A 16683-nucleotide genomic window follows, 5' to 3' on the forward strand; every position below is an offset into this window, starting at 1 on the left:
TTCTGTATAGATTCTAGATAAAGTTCCTTAACAAACATTTGATTTACAAATATTTTCTCTCATTCCATGGTTTTTTAAATGTATAATGTCCTTTGATGCACAAAAATGTCTTCATTTTGACGTCCAACTTATCCGTTTTTTCTTTTCTTGCACGCAGTTTTTCTTTTCTTGCATATCCTAGCTAAGCTTCTATTGCCAAATGAAGATTTACTACTTGACTTTCCTCAAAAGTTTATATTTTCACTTTTACATTTAGGCCTTGAGTTAATTTTTGATCCATTTTAAGTTAATTTTTGTCTATAGTGTGAGGTAAAGTTTCAACTTCATTGCTTATGGCTAATGTTGGTGTGTAGCAGAGCTGCTAATTGTTTTGTTTGTTTGTTTTTGAGAGTCTCACTCTGTCGCCCAGGCTGGAGTGCAGTGGCACGATCTCACTGCTTACCGCAGCCTCTGCCTCCCGGGTTCAGGTGGTCCTCCCACCTCAGCCTCCCTAATAGCTGGGATTACAGGTGTGCGCCACCACGCTTGACTAATTTTGTTGTAGACTGAGTTTCGCCATGTTCCCCGGGCTGGTCTCGAACTTCTGGGCTCAAGCGATCCTCTCGCCTGGGCCTCACTTGTGAGCCACCGCGCCCAGCCGATTTTACTTTTCTTTACAAGCTGGGGATCGTTGTCTCCCCTGGCTTGGCGGGAAGGCGGTGGGCGGGGGAGGCGGAGAGGTGGGGACGTGGGGGGGGGGGGTGGGGGGAGGCGGTGGGGAAGCGGGGTGGGGAGTGGTGGTGGGGACGGGAGGGGATGGGGGTGGCGGTGGGGACGGGGGGATGGGGGGTGGCGGTGGGGACGGGGGGATGGGGGGTGGCGGTGGGGACGGGGGGGATGGGGGTGGCGGTGGGGACGGGAGGGGATGGGGGTGGCGGTGGGGACGGGAGGGGATGGGGGTGGCGGTGGGGACGGGGGGATGGGGGGTGGCGGTGGGGACGGGGGGATGGGGGATGGCGGTGGGGACGGGGGGGATGGGGGATGGCGGTGGGGACGGGGGGGATAGGGGGTGGTGGTGGGGACGGGGGGGATGGGGGTGGCGGTGGGGACAGGGGGATGGGGGATGGCGGTGGGGAAGCGGGGTGGGGGGTGGCGGTGGGGACGGGGGGGATGGGGGATGGCGGTGGGGAAGCGGGGTGGGGGGTGGCGGTGGCGACGGGGTGGGCGAGGACTCTGATAGAGGGGAAAGAGGAAGGGAAATTAGGGGCTTACTGCAGGCAGAGCAGGCTCCTTAGTATAAGAACGTGGGGAGGAGGAGGAGGGAGGGAGGTCCCGGTTCTTTTCCATCCCACGCCCCCCACTTCCCAAGCTGCAAGAAGGAAACAAAGCAGAACACCCAGAGGAGTCCTCGGTTCCTTCTTGCCCTTCCACCACCGTCCAGCAATAAGGCGAGAGAAATCAAGTGCAGGAAGGAGGCGGCGGGCGGTCAGAAGAAGCCACAAACAGGTGAGCTGTGCGCCCGGCTCCCGCGCACGGATGAGGCCACCCTTCCGCGGAGCGGCCCGGCAGGCAGGCCACGGAGGGAGCCGCGCGTGTGCCCCGGCCGCTAAGCCTCGCGGCGCCTCCAGCTCAGGCCTGAGCCCTAGCGGCCGTGCTGCGCGGCTTCCCGGGCCGGGCCGCTGTACCGCTGTCCCGCGGGCGCAGCACACGCCTCTGCTCATGGCCTGGAGTTATTTTTAATGGGTATAGGGTTTCAATTTTGCAAGGTGGAAAGAGCTCTGAAGATACGGATGGGGGTGACGTTAGCACAACAATGTGATCATACTTAACGCCACCAAGTTGTATACCTAAAAACGGTTAAGATGGTAAATTTTATGAGTATTTTACCACAATTTTAAAAATAAGAAATAGAAACTTAAATTCAAAAGCAAAAAACAAACAACCCCATTTAAAAGTGGGCAAAGGACATGAAAAGACACTTTTCAAAAGAAGAGATACAGCCAGCACGCATATGAAAAAGATCCTGGACATCACCCATCACTCCAGCCTGGGGACAGAGCAAGATCCTGTCACTAAGAAAGAAAAGAAAGGTCAAATGTCAAATCTATTAAAAAATAACTAAGGCCCGGCGCGGTGGCTCAACGCCTGTAATCCCAGCACTTGGGAGGCCAAGGCAGGCAGATCACGAGGTCAGGAGTTCAAGACCAGCCTGGCCAACATAGTGAAACCCTGTCTCTACTAAAAATACAAAAATTGGCCGGGCTTGGTGGCATGCGCGCCTGTAGTCCCAGCTACTCGGGAGGCTGAAGCAGGAGAATCACTTGAACCCGGGAGGCAGAGGTTGTGGTGAGCCAAGATCTGCCACTCCATCTAAAAATAAATAAATAAATAGGCCTGGCGCAGTGGCTCACGCATGTAATCCCAGCACTTTGGAAGGCCGAGGCGGGCGGATCACGAGGTCAGGAGTTTGAGACCAGCCTGACCAACATGGTGAAACCCGGTCTCTGCTAAAAATACAAAAATTAGCCGGGTGTGGTGGTGGGTGCCTGTAATCCCAGCTACTGAAGAAGCTGAGGCAGGAGAATCGCTTGAACCCGGGAGGCAGAGGTTGCAGTGAGCCGACATTGTGCCGCTGCATTCCAGCCTAGGCGACAGAGTGAGACTCCATCTCAAAAATAAAATAAAATAAATATAAATAAATAATAAATAAATAAATAAATAAAGCACAATAATTGCTAAAGTATACATTTTATTAAAAGACATTAAGTGCAGCATCAAAACCATAAAACCTGGGAGGAGGAAGAGTAAAAATGGAGAGTTTCTGTATGAGATCAAAATTAAGCTATTACCATCTTAAATCAACTTGTTATAAGTATAAGATGTTTTATGAGGCCGGGCGCGGTGGCTCACGCTTGTAATCCCAGCACTTTGGGAGGCCGAGGCGGGCAGATCATGAGGTCAGGAGATCAAGACCACGGTGAAACCCCGTCTCTACTAAAAAAAATACAAAAAAATTAGCCGGACGTGGTGGCGGGCGCCTGTAGTCCCAGCTACTGGGAGAGGCTGAGGCAGGAGAATGGTGTGAACCCGGGAGGCGGAGCTTGCAGTGAGCTGAGATCGCGCCACCGCCCTCCAGCCTGGGCGACAGAGCAAGACTCCGTCTCAAAAAAAAAAAGATGTTTTATGTAAGCCTCAGGGTAATCACAAAGCAAAAGCCTGTAATAGATACACAAAAGATAAAAAGAAAAGAACCAAACCAGAGTAGAAAGCCGTCAAACCACAGAGGAGGAAAACAGAAGCTCTACAAAACAACTAGAAAACAATTTAACAAAACGGCAGGAGTAAGTACAGGCCTATCAATAACAACCTAAAATATAAATGGATTAAATTATCTCAAAGATGTAGAGGGTCTGAATAAATAAAAAGGCAAGACTCAATTCTATGCTGCCTCAGCTCAGCTGTAAGGACACACGTAGACCGAAAGTGAAGGGGTAGAAAAAGATATTCTACGCAAATGGGAACTAAAACAGAAGAAGAGTAGCTATACTTAGATAAAATAGACTTGAAGTCAGAAAATGTAAAAAGATACAAACAAGGTCATTATATTATGACAAAGGAGTCCATTCAGAAAAAGGATATCACAATTATAAATATAAATGTACCCAATACCAGAGCACTCAAATGTAGAAAGCAAATACTAATAGATCTAAAGGGAGAAACAGACTGCAATCCGATGATAATAGGGGACTTCAACACCCCACTTCCAGCAGTGGGCAGATGACCCCAAGAGCAAATCAATAAAGAACACTGGAGTTAAACCTATACTCTAGACCAAATGGACATAACTGATACTTACACAACGTTTCATCCAACAGCCGCAGAATACTTTTTTTTTTTTTTTGAGACGGAATCTCGCTCTGTCACCCAGGCTGGAGTGCAGTGGCCTCCCAGGTTCAAGCAATTCTCTTGCCTCAGCCTCCTGAGTAGCTGGGATTACAGGCACGTGCCATCACACCCAGCTAATTTTTTGTATCTTTAGTAGAAACGGGGTTTCATCATGTTGGCCAGGCTGGTCTCGAACTCCTGACCTCATGATCCTCCCGCCTCCGCCTCCCAAAGTGCTGGGATTACAGACATGAGCCACCACCTCTGGCCAGAATACATATTCTTTTTTTTTTTTTTTTTTTTTTTTTTGAGACAGAGTCTCGCTTTGTCACCCAGACTGGAGTGCAGTGGTGCGATCTCGGCTCAGTGCAAGCTCTGCCTCCAGGGTTCAAGCAATTCTCCTGCCTCAGCCTCCTGAGTATCTGGGACTACAGGCGCCCGCCACCACAACCTATTTTTTTTTTTTTTGTATTTTTAGTAGAGACGGGGTTTCACTGAATACACATTCTTCTTATCAGCACGTAGAATATTCTTCAGGATACACCATATCTTAGGCCACAAAACAGGTGTCAACAAATTCTAGCAAATTGAAATCAGATCAAGTATCTTTGCTGACCACACTGGAATAAAACTAGAAAATCAATAAGAAGATAATTTTGGAAACTATACAAATATGTGGAAATTAAACGTGTTCCTGAATGGTCAAAGGAGAAATTAAGAGGGTAATTTAAAATTTTACGGAAACACACCAAAACCTAAGGGTTGCAGCAAAAGCAATACTAAGAGGGAAGTTTGTAACAATAAGCTCCTACGTCAAAAAAATAGAAAAATTTCAAATAAACAACCTAACAGTACACCTCAAAAAAAACAAGAACAAACCAGACCCAAAATTAGTAAAAAGGAAAGACATAATAAAGATCAGTGCAGAAATAAACAAAATAGAGACAATTTTTTAAAAGTTCAACGAAACAAAAAGTTTCCTTTTGACAAGATAAATGAAACTGACACACCATTAGCTAGACTAATTTAAGAAACACAGACGAGGCCGGGCGCAGTGGCTCACGCCTGTAATCCCAGCAATTTGGGAGGCCAACGTGGGCGAATCACCTGAGGTCGGGAGTTCGGGACCAACCTGACCAACATGGAGAAACCCCATCTTTACGAAAAATACAAAATTAGCCGGGTGTGGTGGTGCATGCCTGTAATCCCAGCTACTCTTGAGGCTGAGGCAGGAGAATCACTTGAACCCGGGAGGCAGAAGTTGCTGTGAGCCAAGATTGCACCACTGCACTCCAGCCTGGGCAACAAGAGCGAAACTCCGTCTCAAAAAAAAAAAAAAAAAAAAAGTACATTCTTTCAGTCCCTCCACGTTCTTCTGCCTGCTTTGTTCTAGCCGTGCTGGCAGTTGATTAGACGGTGCTCACACGGACTGAGGGTGGGTCTGCCTTTCCCAGCCCACTGACTCAAATGTTCATCTCCTTTGGCGACACCCTCACAGACACACCCAGGAACAACACTTTGCATCCTTCAATCCAATCAAGTTGACACTCAGTATTAACCATCACATATATTAAAAATAAAAATGAAGAGAGATTCCATGTTTGTGGATTAAAAGAAAGTTGGTTTGCCCCAAATTGGTCATAGGTTAATTGTAACTCTCATCAAAATCCCAGCATATCATGTATGTGTGGAAGCTGATTAAAAATAAGTCTAAAATTTAAATGAAAATTCAACTTGTGAAAAATTGCAAAGTCACTTTTGAGGAACAGGTTGGAAGAACTTACGCTTCCAGATATGTAGATTTTTATACAACTAAGGTAATGAAGATAAGGTACTACTGAAACTGACTCAATTGTCCCACAGACAATTTTTTTGGATAAACGTAGAAATGGATGTTTCTGGTCTTAAAGCTTGAACTTTAAGTTTGTTTTAGCTGAGTTCCTTCCTCAGGAAACAACCTTCAGTCCTCTAAAAAAATAAAAAAATAAAAAATAAAGTATCAAAGAACTGAAAATCGCCAGATCTCCACATCCAGACAATGAGATGCTGGACCCCTTCATTCATCATGATTGCTTCCTTGCCCTCCTTAGTTTCTGTTTTGTTACACATTGTTTCATTTCTTCCTTGCTCTATAAAGCCCTCCTTTTAGCTGCTCAGGGAGATGGATTCGTCAGCCACAGCACCTGATTAAAACGTTCCTCCTTGACAACACTTGTCTCCTCTGTCGCTGGCTTTCTGTGTGGTGGGCGGCCGGACCTGGACTGAACCTGTGATGTTTTGGTGACAGTATCAGTACAAAAATAGACAAAGCCGAGAAAATGAGCCATTCCGTGTAGATGGTTAATGTATGACTGAGGGGGAGCTAGAGAAAAGTGTAGAAAGAATGAATGACCTCATCATGGTCATGAGATAGCAAGATACCTTTTTTTTTTTTTTTCTGAGACGGAGTCTCGCTCTGTCGCCCAGGCTGGAGTGCAGTGGCGTGATTTCGGCTCACTGCAAGCTCCGCCTCCCGGGTTCACGCCATTCTCCTGCCTCAGCCTCCTGAGTAGCTGGGACTACAGGCGCCTGCCACCACACCTGGCTAATTTTTTTGTATTTTTGGTAGAGATGGGGTTTCACCGTGTTAGCCAGGATGGTCTCGATCTCCTGACCTCGTGATCCACCTGCCTCGGCCTCCCAGAGTGCTGGGATTACAGGTGTGAGCCACCGCGCCCGGCCAGTAGCAAGATATCTTTATGGGGTGAAAGACAGAAACTCAACACACACGCCTACTTCACGCTACACAGAAAAGGCAATTACAGGGCCTGTAGGTCTAAATATGAAAGAGAAAATAAAACATTAACATTTATAAGTGATAAAAAATAGTAAATATCTTCATGACATCAAGATAAAGTTTTCTTTAAAATAACACAAGGCCAGGCGCGGTGGCTCACGCCTGTAATCCCAGCACTTGGGGAGGCTGAGGTGGACAGATCACCTGAGGTCAGGAGTTCGAGACCAGCCTGGCCAATATGACAAAACCCCATCTCTACTAAAAATACAAAATTTAGCCAGGCATGGTGGCACACGCCTGTAGTCCCAGCTACTCAGGAGGCTGAGGCAGGAGAATCGCTTGAACCCAGGAGGCGGAGGTTGCAGTGAACCAAGATCTTGCCACTGCACTCCAGCCTGGGCAACAGAGCAAGGCTCCATCACAAACAAAAAATAATAATAAAAAAATAAAATAACACAAATAACACCAACCATAAGGAAACTAATTCATAAGGGTGCTATGTTAAAATTAAAATCTTCTATCTTAATCCTGCCTCCCAAAAAGAGACCAGTAAGGAAGTGAATGAGAGAGGAGATTTGTAGCACAACACACTCAAGTACCTTTTCCACAGATGGCCTTGGCGGTACCTGCCATCCCACATGCTCTTCTGCACGTGAGCTTGCCTCTCTCTAACAATTGTGGGGAACACGTCCCCTGGGCAGGCTGTGACTTCTTCGAGACTATCTAGTTTCCACCTAGTTCTCTTGGATAGTCACTCTGGGGAAGCCACCTGCTACACAAGAACTTCAACTAGTGTGGGATGGTCATGCTGGAAAGACACTGAATGGGCGCACTGGTTGGCAGCCCCAGCTGAGCTTCCGGACAACAGCCAGCACCAACCACCAGGCATCCAACCCAGCTAAGTAAGCCCCTGTCAAATTCCTGACTCTCAAAAGCATGAGCAAAACGAAATAGCTGCTGCTTTGCCCCACAACATCTTGGAGTACTTCATTATACAGCAATAATAAAGGAACTGACAAAAGACTCATATCCAGAATATATAAAGAACTCCTACAAATCAATAAGAAAAAGACAGATGGGGAGTAGTAAAGAGCAAAAGACTTGAAATCTAAATGGCCAATTATAAAAATGTGCCCAACCGCAATGGTAATTAAAGAAAAGCTAATAGATCAGGCATGGTGGCTCACCTCTGTTAATCCCAGCACTTCAGGTGACTGAGGCGGGTGGATTACCTGAGGTCAGGAGTTTGAGACCAGCCTGGCTAACATGGTGAAATCCCGCCTCTACTAAAAATACAAAAATTAGCTGGGCGTGGTGGCATATGCCTGTAATCCCAGCTTCTCCAGGGGCTGAGGCAGGAGAATTGCTTGAACCTGGGAGGCGGAAGTTGCAGCCAGCCAGGACCGCACCATTGCACTCCAACCTGGGAACAGAGCAAGGCTCTGTCTCAAAAAAAAAAAAAAAAAAAAAAAAAAAAAAAAAAAAAAAAAAAAAAAAGCTAATGAAACCACAATGAGATGCCAGTGCAAACCAACTATAATGGCCACATTTTAAAAACCAAAACTGACAACACTGTGGGTAAAGGTGTGGTGCAATGGTAACTGCTTACACTGCTACGAACATGCAAAATGGTACGAATAACTTGAAAAAATACTTGGCACTGGCTACCAAAGTTGAAGACAGCATGTGTATACCAGCAAACATATACAAGAGTGTTGTGGCAAAAGCTGGAAACTGGTAACCACTCAAACTTCCATTAACAGTAGCTGGACAAATTGTGGTGTATCATACTGTAGAAAACTATGAAGTTACGAAAATGAGCAAAGTATAGATCATCATAGCAATATAGATTAATCTCATTAACGGTGTTGAGCAAAAGAATATAAATGATATGAAGGCACTGAGATAAAGTAAAAAAAAAAAAAAAAAAGCAGAATGTGAGCTAAACAGTAGGGACACATAAACACACAGAGAGGAGTAATAGACACTGGAGACTCCAAAAGCACGGAGGGAGGGAAAGGGGCAAGGGCTGAAAAATCACCTTTTGGGTAGAGTGTCCACTATACAGGTGACGGGTACACTAAAAGCCCAGACTTCACCTGTACACAATATATGAATTAAGAAATCTGCACTTGGCCGGGCGCGGTGGCTCACGCTTGTAATCCTAGCACTTTGGGAGGCCGAGGCGGGCGGATCACGAGGTCAGGAGATCGAGACCACCGTGAAACCCCCTCTCTACTAAAAATACAAAAAATTAGCTGGGCGTGGTGGCGGGCGCCTGTAGTCTTAGCTACTCGGAGAGGCTGAGGCAGGAGAATGGCGTGAACCCGGGAGGCAGAGCTTGCAGTGAGCCGAGATTGCGCCACTGCACTCCAGCCTGGGCGACAGAGCGAGACTCCGTCTCAAAAAAAAAAAAGAAATCTGCACTTATGTCGTCTAAGTATACTTTAACATTTTAAAAGCATATTCTGGCTGGATGCGGCGGCTCATCCCTGTCATCCCAGCATTCTGCGAGGCTGAGGCAGGTGGATCACTTGAGCCCAGGAGTTCAAGAACAGCTTGGACAAAAACGTGGCGAAAACCCATCTATGCAAAAAATTCACTGGGTGTGGTGGCGCACACCTGTGGTCCCAGCTACTTGGGAGGCTGAGGTGGGAGGATCCTTTGAGTCTGGGGGGTGTCGAGGCTGCAGTGAGCAGAGATCATGTCACTGCACTCCAGCCTGGGTGACAAAGTGAGACCCTGTCTAAAAAAACAACAAAAAAACACAAGTATATTCTGGGCCGGGCACAGCGGCTCATGCCTATAATCCCAGCACTTTGGGAGGCTGAGGTGGGCAGATCACAAGGTCAGGAGTTTGAGACCAACCTGGCCAACATGGTTAAACCCTCATCTCTACTAAAAATACAAAAATTAGCTGGGCGTGGTGCCAGGCGCCTGGAATCCCAGGTACTCAGGAGGCTGAGGCGGGAGAATCGCTTGACCCCGGGAGGCAGAGGGTGCAGTGCAGTGAAATCGTCCCACTGCACTCCAGCCTGGGCAACGAGAGAGACTTTGTTTGAGGGAAAAAAAAAAAGTATATTCTGAAAAAAAAAGCAAAACATATATTTTGATGATAAAATGATAAAGAAAAGCAGGGAAATGATAATGCCAGGATAGTGGACATCTTCCGGGGTTAGTGAGGGATTTGTGACGGGAAGTGAGGGGATGTGGGGATGTCATTCTACGTCCCTTGGCCTGGGGAATGGAAACACAGGTGTTTGTTGCTTTAAAATTCAGGTTTATAATATGCTGATATATTATGTACTTTCCATAAGTGTGTTACATCTCATAATAAATCTTTCAAAGCTAAAAAAAATCAATATATGATTGATAAATACCTAACCTCATGTATCACTTGGTTACCTAGTTTCCCCAACCTTATTTGTTAAATTGTCTACACTATCCGCACTGATTTGTGATTCTGGCTTAATAATATAGCCAATTCTTACCTGGATTTGAGAGAGCTGGTAGTGGTTATTGAACATCTACTCTTGCTTTTTGGCGAGGATGAACGGGCTTTGGGGGCCGGGGGTGGGGGGATGGAAAATGTGAATGAAACGAAAAGCCGGGAGGGAGGTTGAGACGGTCATGGTCATGGGCTTTATTATTAAACAGGAAAATTCTAGAGACAAACTGAAAAGAGAACGGAAGTCTGTAAGAGGATTGCCAAGTCAGAAAGCAAAAGCAAAGTGTCGCTTTATTAAAAATGTGGGGGCGGGTCCTGATTGAGCTGAGAACAAGACATTTGGGGGAGTTCTAAAGCTAGGAGGCCAGGCCTGCAGGGAGGGGGTCGGTTATCCCGGGTGTCCCGCTCCCGGGTGCAGCTTCCATCCACACTGTGCAGGTAGTTAAACACTGCTGAACGGGTTTTGTTTTTGCTTTTGTTTTTTTTTTTTTTGGCTCCCAGACTGGAGTGCAGTGGCGCGATCTCAGCTCACTGCAACCTCCTTCTCCCGGGTTCAAGCGATTCTCCTGCCTCAGCCCTCCCAGAAGCTGGGATTACGAGCGCGCACAACCAAGCTCGGCTTATTATATTTATTTATTCGTTTATTTTTGAGACTAGGTCTCCCTATGTTGCCCCGGCTGGTGCCAATATTTTCAAAGATGTAACATACTGCTATTTTTACAAGTATTGCTTTTTTGCTTACTCTGGATTTTATTGATGGAAAGGACGGACAGAAAAGGGCGCGTGCCGCATTTTGTTCCCCTTTGCCCACCAGGCTCCATTACCTCCGGAGCGCACACCGAGGCCGTCTGCGTTACCCGCGTCCCCGCGCCCGGAGCCGCCCAGGAGGGGGCCCAGACCCCGTGGTGCAGAGCGCGCACTGCTCGGGTGGACCGGACGCCCCGCGGCGGGCTGGGCGGGACGGGGGGGAGGGGGGCGCGGGGAGCGGCCTGAATCCCTGGCCCGCCTCCGGCCCCCGCCCCGCCCCGCCCCGCCCCGCCCCAGGCCAGCCAGCGCCCGCTCCCGCGCGGACACTTTCAGCCCCAAGCAGCGGCCGCTCAGGTCGGACCCACGCGCAGCGGCCGGAGATGCAGCGGGGCGCCGCGCTGTGCCTGCGACTGTGGCTCTTCCTGGGACTCCTGGACGGTGAGCGCGGCGAGCGGGCCACCCTTCCGAGCGCGGGGCTGGCCGGGGAGGGGGTACCGCGCACCTGGGGCGGGCGCTGAGACCGCTCCGACGGGGACGGGCGGGGGACACGGTGGCCCTGGTGCGCGGACGCCGGAGGGAGCACGGCGCTTGGGGCCCGGGACCTCGGGATGAGGAAAGGGCGGACGGGGACTGCAGCCGGGTCAGGGCCAGGGCCGCCGGGCCGCGCCTCGGCGCAGGGATAGCCCTCCCGGCCCCTGAATCGGCCTCTCCGTCGGTGGCTCGGCGTCCTCGGAGCCGGGCCCTGTCGGGCTGCGCGCCGAGCCCGGATCCTTCGTGGCCTTACTCGCTTCCCCGCGGGGTCCCCGCGCCGCGCCGCTGGGTCCCGACCCACGCGCACCGGAGATCCCGGCCGGGCCCCAGACTCGGGTGCGCACTTCCCGACGCCCGGCGTCTCCGCTCGCGGCCGGTCCCCCAGAGGGCGCTCGAGACGGGCTTCCACGTCCCCGTGGCCGGCGACTGCGGGGGCAGGGGCTGGGGACTACCGCGCGCCCCAGGCGGACGGGTGCAGGTGCACGCGGGAACTTAAGGCGAATCTTGAGGAGGCGAATCGCGGGCTATCGGCGCCGCAGAAGGGGCGGAAGGCCAGGGGTCCCCGGATTTGAGGGGACAGGGGCCTTGAAGGCCAGCTGAGGAGCAGAGGTCCCCACGGGAGAGTCCCCTGCACAGGAGAGGCAGGGTTCGGCTTGTGTTGGGAATTTGGCTCTGGCGAGGAGAGACGCAGACCTGAAGCGGAGGCGGAGGGGTTGGAAAGAGGGACTGGGGGGGATGCGGGAAGGGCAGAGGGAGTGGATGGAGATGTCAGGGAGGAAGCTGAGAAGATGAGCTGAGAGTCCGCACGGCGCTGGTGTCCCTGGAAATCAAAGGGTGGAAGGGCGGAGTCAGGGGTTCCAGTGTCTGAAGGGGAGTGCCCGGAGCCCTGAAGTCAGTGATGAGGACCTCAACATTTCTGCACACCATAGAAATTAAATACTGGCTTGTAATTCTCACAGCGAGTGTCAGACCCATTTTACACATAGAGAAGCTTAGACCAAGGACATGTGTCACTTCCCCAAGGTTCCCAGGAGGCCTACAGTAAGCCTGACAAAGCCTGCCTTCTGCTCACCACCTGTATGTCCACTGGCTGAAGGACAGAGGACAGGAGAGGGGGCAGGTCTGGCTCAACCAGGGCAGGAGGGAGGAGAGCATCTATCTGAGCCTCTGAGTCGGGCAGGTCAGATCAGGGCGCTGCCCTTGGCCCTCCTGGACCCAGCCCAGGACCAGGCTCTCACAGGTGCTCAGCATGTATTTGTTGAGCGGCTGGTAGACCTTGGTTGGACTGCAGGGCTGTAGAATGGGAGACGCTTAACCTGGAGGAGACATGGGACAAGGTGCCTGGGCGCAGTGTCTGAGGCTGAGCTGAGTAGCTGGAGAGGAAGCAGAGAGACCCAGGAGGGGAACCCTGGAGGAGGAGCCCAGAGGGCAGGGGGGCTTCCCGGGATCCAGGGAACATTTTGCAGGTATAAGGAGAACCAGTAGAGGCCAGTGTCCTGGTGCTCCCAGGTGGAGCACAGAGGGACGTGGGGTGAAGGACGAGGAAGCCGTTCCCTGCAGTAAGGGGTGACTCTTAGTGACCCAGTTATGATGAGGAGAGAGGGCATTAGCTGGGTGCCCCATGGAGAGGGGTGTCCTGGGCTGGACCTGGGTTTGGCTGGTGGGGAGATGGCAATGGAGACAGAGGTCATCCCTCCCTGAGCCCTGCACCTTGCTCTACCCCCTGCTAGGCTAAAGACCCCGGGAGCCCCCAGCTTGATGGGGGATGCCATGGCGGGAGCACAAGCCCTCAGCTGCAGTCGGGTGTCAGGGCAGCTGGTCCAGTGGGAGCAGGCCAGAAGCCTGAGCATCCTGAAGCTGACCCCAAAGCGTGCTGTTGGTCATAGAACCAGACTCTTGTCCTGCCTCTGCCGTAAATTCCTTTCTGTGTGATCTGGGCCCCCTCCTTTCCCCTCCCTGCACCTCAGTTTCCCCAAGCATAGCCATGGCACAAGCATAGCCATGGCACAAGTCGGCAAGCCCCGAGATTGTGTGGGTTGTGTGTGCTTGGGCTGGACTCCAAGACCCAGTTTCCTGCTGCAGTTCCACAGTCTTGCCCCGGTGGAGAGGGTAGGTCACAGATGTCTCTTGGGGCTTAGTCTAGAGAGAGGCCATTGGCACCTCTGCACTGTGGCTACCAGGGACATGCAGGAGCAGAGTCTGCAGGGCATCTGGAGTGGCCTGGTCTCAAGACGTTTGCTTTTGCTGTGAGCTGGGTCACAAAGGCCCAGGTGTGGACAGATGTGTGGCCCAGGGATGCAAGTCACTGCAGGCAGGATGTGGGGATCAGGCCCACTTTACTTGGGCCTGGGGACCTTCTGCTCCAGCTCAGGGCTCTGGGGACTCGAATGCAGGTGTTGTTCCCTCATCCACCAGGCCTATGGCACAGAGCCAGTGTGGTCGAAGGAGTCCTGAGCCCTCCCGGAGCATGGGGCCCACATGGCTGGGCCCAGACAGGGTGTGAGGTGTGATGCGTGGTCTGTCTGGCGAATTCTCCACCGTGACCCCCGGCAGTGGCACTCCGACCCAGGGAAGGAGCCTGCAGTTCTATGCGAGACCCCAGCATAGTGCCTGTTCGGGGTGGCCCAGGGAGGACTTGGAGCTGGCCCCATCCCACAGGGGTTTCCTGTGCCTTGCAGGGACACAGACATGCCATCAGACATCTATCGCCCAGGGATGAAAGTGTTCAGGGGCCCTGGTGAGGCCCAGCTGGTGGCTGTAAGCTGCACAGGAAGGCAGTGTCACTTCCAGCTAAGGGCTTCCTGGTGGGGTCTGCGGAACTCCAGGACAGGGAATTCCAAGCAGGGCAAAGAACCCCATGAAGCCGCAGAGACAGGCAAGTCCAGATGGTGAATGTGGCCAAGTGTGTGGTCCGGTGAGGCTAGAGTCTGGGAGGAGTGGATGGGAGGTAGGGGAAACGAGGTTGGAGACGGGGCAGCACCAGCAGCAAGAAGGCTGGTGTCCAGGGCAGACAGGAACTGCAAGTGGATAACCCAGGGGGTAAACTGGGGTGGAGGCAGGTAGCAGCTGGGGACGGTGGGGACGGAGGAAGTCCCAGGTCTCTGGCTTCAAGGATAGTTTATCAAAGGGAGACCCTGGGAGAGGAGCAGGGCCTCGGGGTGGAGGCAGGCAATGGGATTTCCTGGGAGACCTCAGCTCATGCAACCGGCCAAATGAGGAGGGAGGAAACTTGGCAGCACGAGTGTGATGGGGCAGAGGGGAATGGGGGAACCCGGGGAAGTGAAGTGAAGTCAGCTGCAAGGGGGGGTTCTTCTCTGTGTCTGGCTTACTCCCCTCCCACTGCCGTATTTTCCCCCACAGGGCAGTTTTCTCTCCACCAAGGCCTAGCCTGTGCCCCACGTCCCTCTGAGATGACATCGGAGTTGGGGGTGGGCAGGGAGAGGGGTCTGGAGAGCCTCTCACACCCCCTAGACTCTGAGCAAGATTCAGTCAGTGTGTCAGGGATTCCTGAGTTTCGGTCCTTTTCAGACACTGGCTTCCTCTGGAATCTGGGTTTTCCGGTCACACTGAGGAGACAGGTCTGGGAGCAGGAAGATGCGGGCATTCATTCCTGGAGGAGGAGCAGGGTGCCAGCCCCGGCCAGGCTGGACGGGGTAACAGCAGGCACACCCCCGGCCCCGTCTGAGGCCCGCACCACCCTAGCCCGCGGCCAGGCCTGGGCAGATCCAGGTGGTGAGTAGGGGAGGCCTGCCACGTGGCTGGCGAGGTCAGCAGGGGTTCATGGGAAAGGACTCGTCGGCCACAGGAGAGGACATCCTGCCTGCATTTCCCTCTTCCTGCGGCAGGAGCCGGTGGCCCCGATTTAGCAGCACTGGGGGGCCACCGCTGCGCCAGCTGGGTTGTCTGATAACGGCACTCGTCCTGCCGGCCAGCAAGCAGAGCCTTGACCCCACGGAAGCCAGGGAAACTGCCTGGCATAGCTGGCTGCCCCACGGCAGTCCTGTGCTGGGAGCTTAGCATCTGCTCAGGTCCCCTCCTGGTCTCCACCCCCACGGGGTACTCAGGCAGCCCACGCTCCCCGCAGGTCCAGCCCTTCTCAACCTCATCACCACTCCCTGCTTCCAGCATCTTCCAGAAATTTGTCTCCATTCTGCCCCAAAGGGACTGCTGTAAAATACAAATCTGAGCCTTCAGGGGCCCCCCACCGCCGACTCACCCACAAGATAAGCACCAGCTTCTTGGGCTTGTGGCACTGGCCCTTCCCGCTGGAGTCCCAGGCCGTCCCTAGCCCCGCGTCCACCCAGCCTACACCCACTGCACACAGCAGCCCCACCCAGCACCATGGCCTTTCGCCCCCTCTGGACATGCCCTTTGCCAGACTGCTGGGAACTCCAGGCAGAGGGTGCTGCTCCAAGTGGAAGGGGCCTTCCAGGGCAGGTGAGGGCTTCGTTCCCGCTCACAGTGTGCCTCTGGGAGCACAAAATTCACTTTCAGGTGGGTTTAGGGGAAGCCCTTATCATCACCCAACTCTACACACTGGCCTCAAAGCTACTCTAAATTCTACCAAATGGAGATTGATTTGTTTTCAGCAGCAAGCGTGCACTGGCACATGCGTGCACACACACACAGATGTGGAATGTCCGGCAGTGAGCCACACCTCCGTGTGAAATGGTTTCTCAGATTGCTTCACAGCAGGGCATGTACAGGTTTTAACCTTGTCACGCAGACCTTATTATGCTTATTTTGGAGATTAGGAAATTAAGGCCACAAGGGTGAAACGGCTCTCTAGATAATAGATGGCTCATTTCAGGGAGGTAATAGGTGTCTGATGTCTGGTTCCAAATAGCTGGGGGCCAAGCGGGAAAGAAGAGGCAGGCACGCAGGCCACTGTCCACCTTCCCCAGGGAGTGCCCGAGAGGGCTGGCCAGGTCGACTCTTCAATTTCCAACCACCTCATGGCCATTTTTACTTTGCTGTCCCAGAGACCTTTACAAAGCAGCATGTCGCAGACAGGTCCCCAGGTCCACCAAGTGCCCGGCGTGCCCCTCTGTGCACAGCCTCTCCACCCTCCTGGTACCCTGTGCCCTCTTCCCCCTCACGCCTACACCTGCCCACACATTCTGTGGTGTCTTTTTGTCCCTCGGATCCTCAAAACCAGCCACGGGTAAATTGCTGGCCAAGTCCAATGCTGGGAATGCAGCTACGAAAAGTCCAGTGCCGGGAATGCCGCTGCGAAAAGACAAACAGAAGCCCTTGTCTTGAACTAAAGAACCGTTAAGGGCCGGGCACGGTGGCTCACGCCTGTAATCCCAGCACT

General features: G+C 52.2%; 1 protein-coding gene across 2 annotated transcripts in view; it reads left to right on the top strand.

The window, feature by feature from the left end:
* The first annotated feature begins 11152 nt into the window (after positions 1 to 11152).
* Positions 11153 to 16683, top strand: part of FLT4 (fms related receptor tyrosine kinase 4) — a 45247-nt gene continuing 39716 nt past the window's right edge. For both annotated transcript variants that reach the window (XM_055284922.1, XM_063642416.1), the window contains exon 1: positions 11153 to 11273. In XM_055284922.1, coding sequence (XP_055140897.1) covers positions 11216 to 11273 — 58 coding nt within the window. In that variant the 5' untranslated portion in view covers positions 11153 to 11215. The remainder of the gene's footprint in view (positions 11274 to 16683) is intronic.

The sequence above is a fragment of the Symphalangus syndactylus genome, chromosome 7 (genome assembly GCF_028878055.3).
Source record: "Symphalangus syndactylus isolate Jambi chromosome 7, NHGRI_mSymSyn1-v2.1_pri, whole genome shotgun sequence".
NCBI classification, from domain to species: domain Eukaryota; kingdom Metazoa; phylum Chordata; class Mammalia; order Primates; family Hylobatidae; genus Symphalangus; species Symphalangus syndactylus.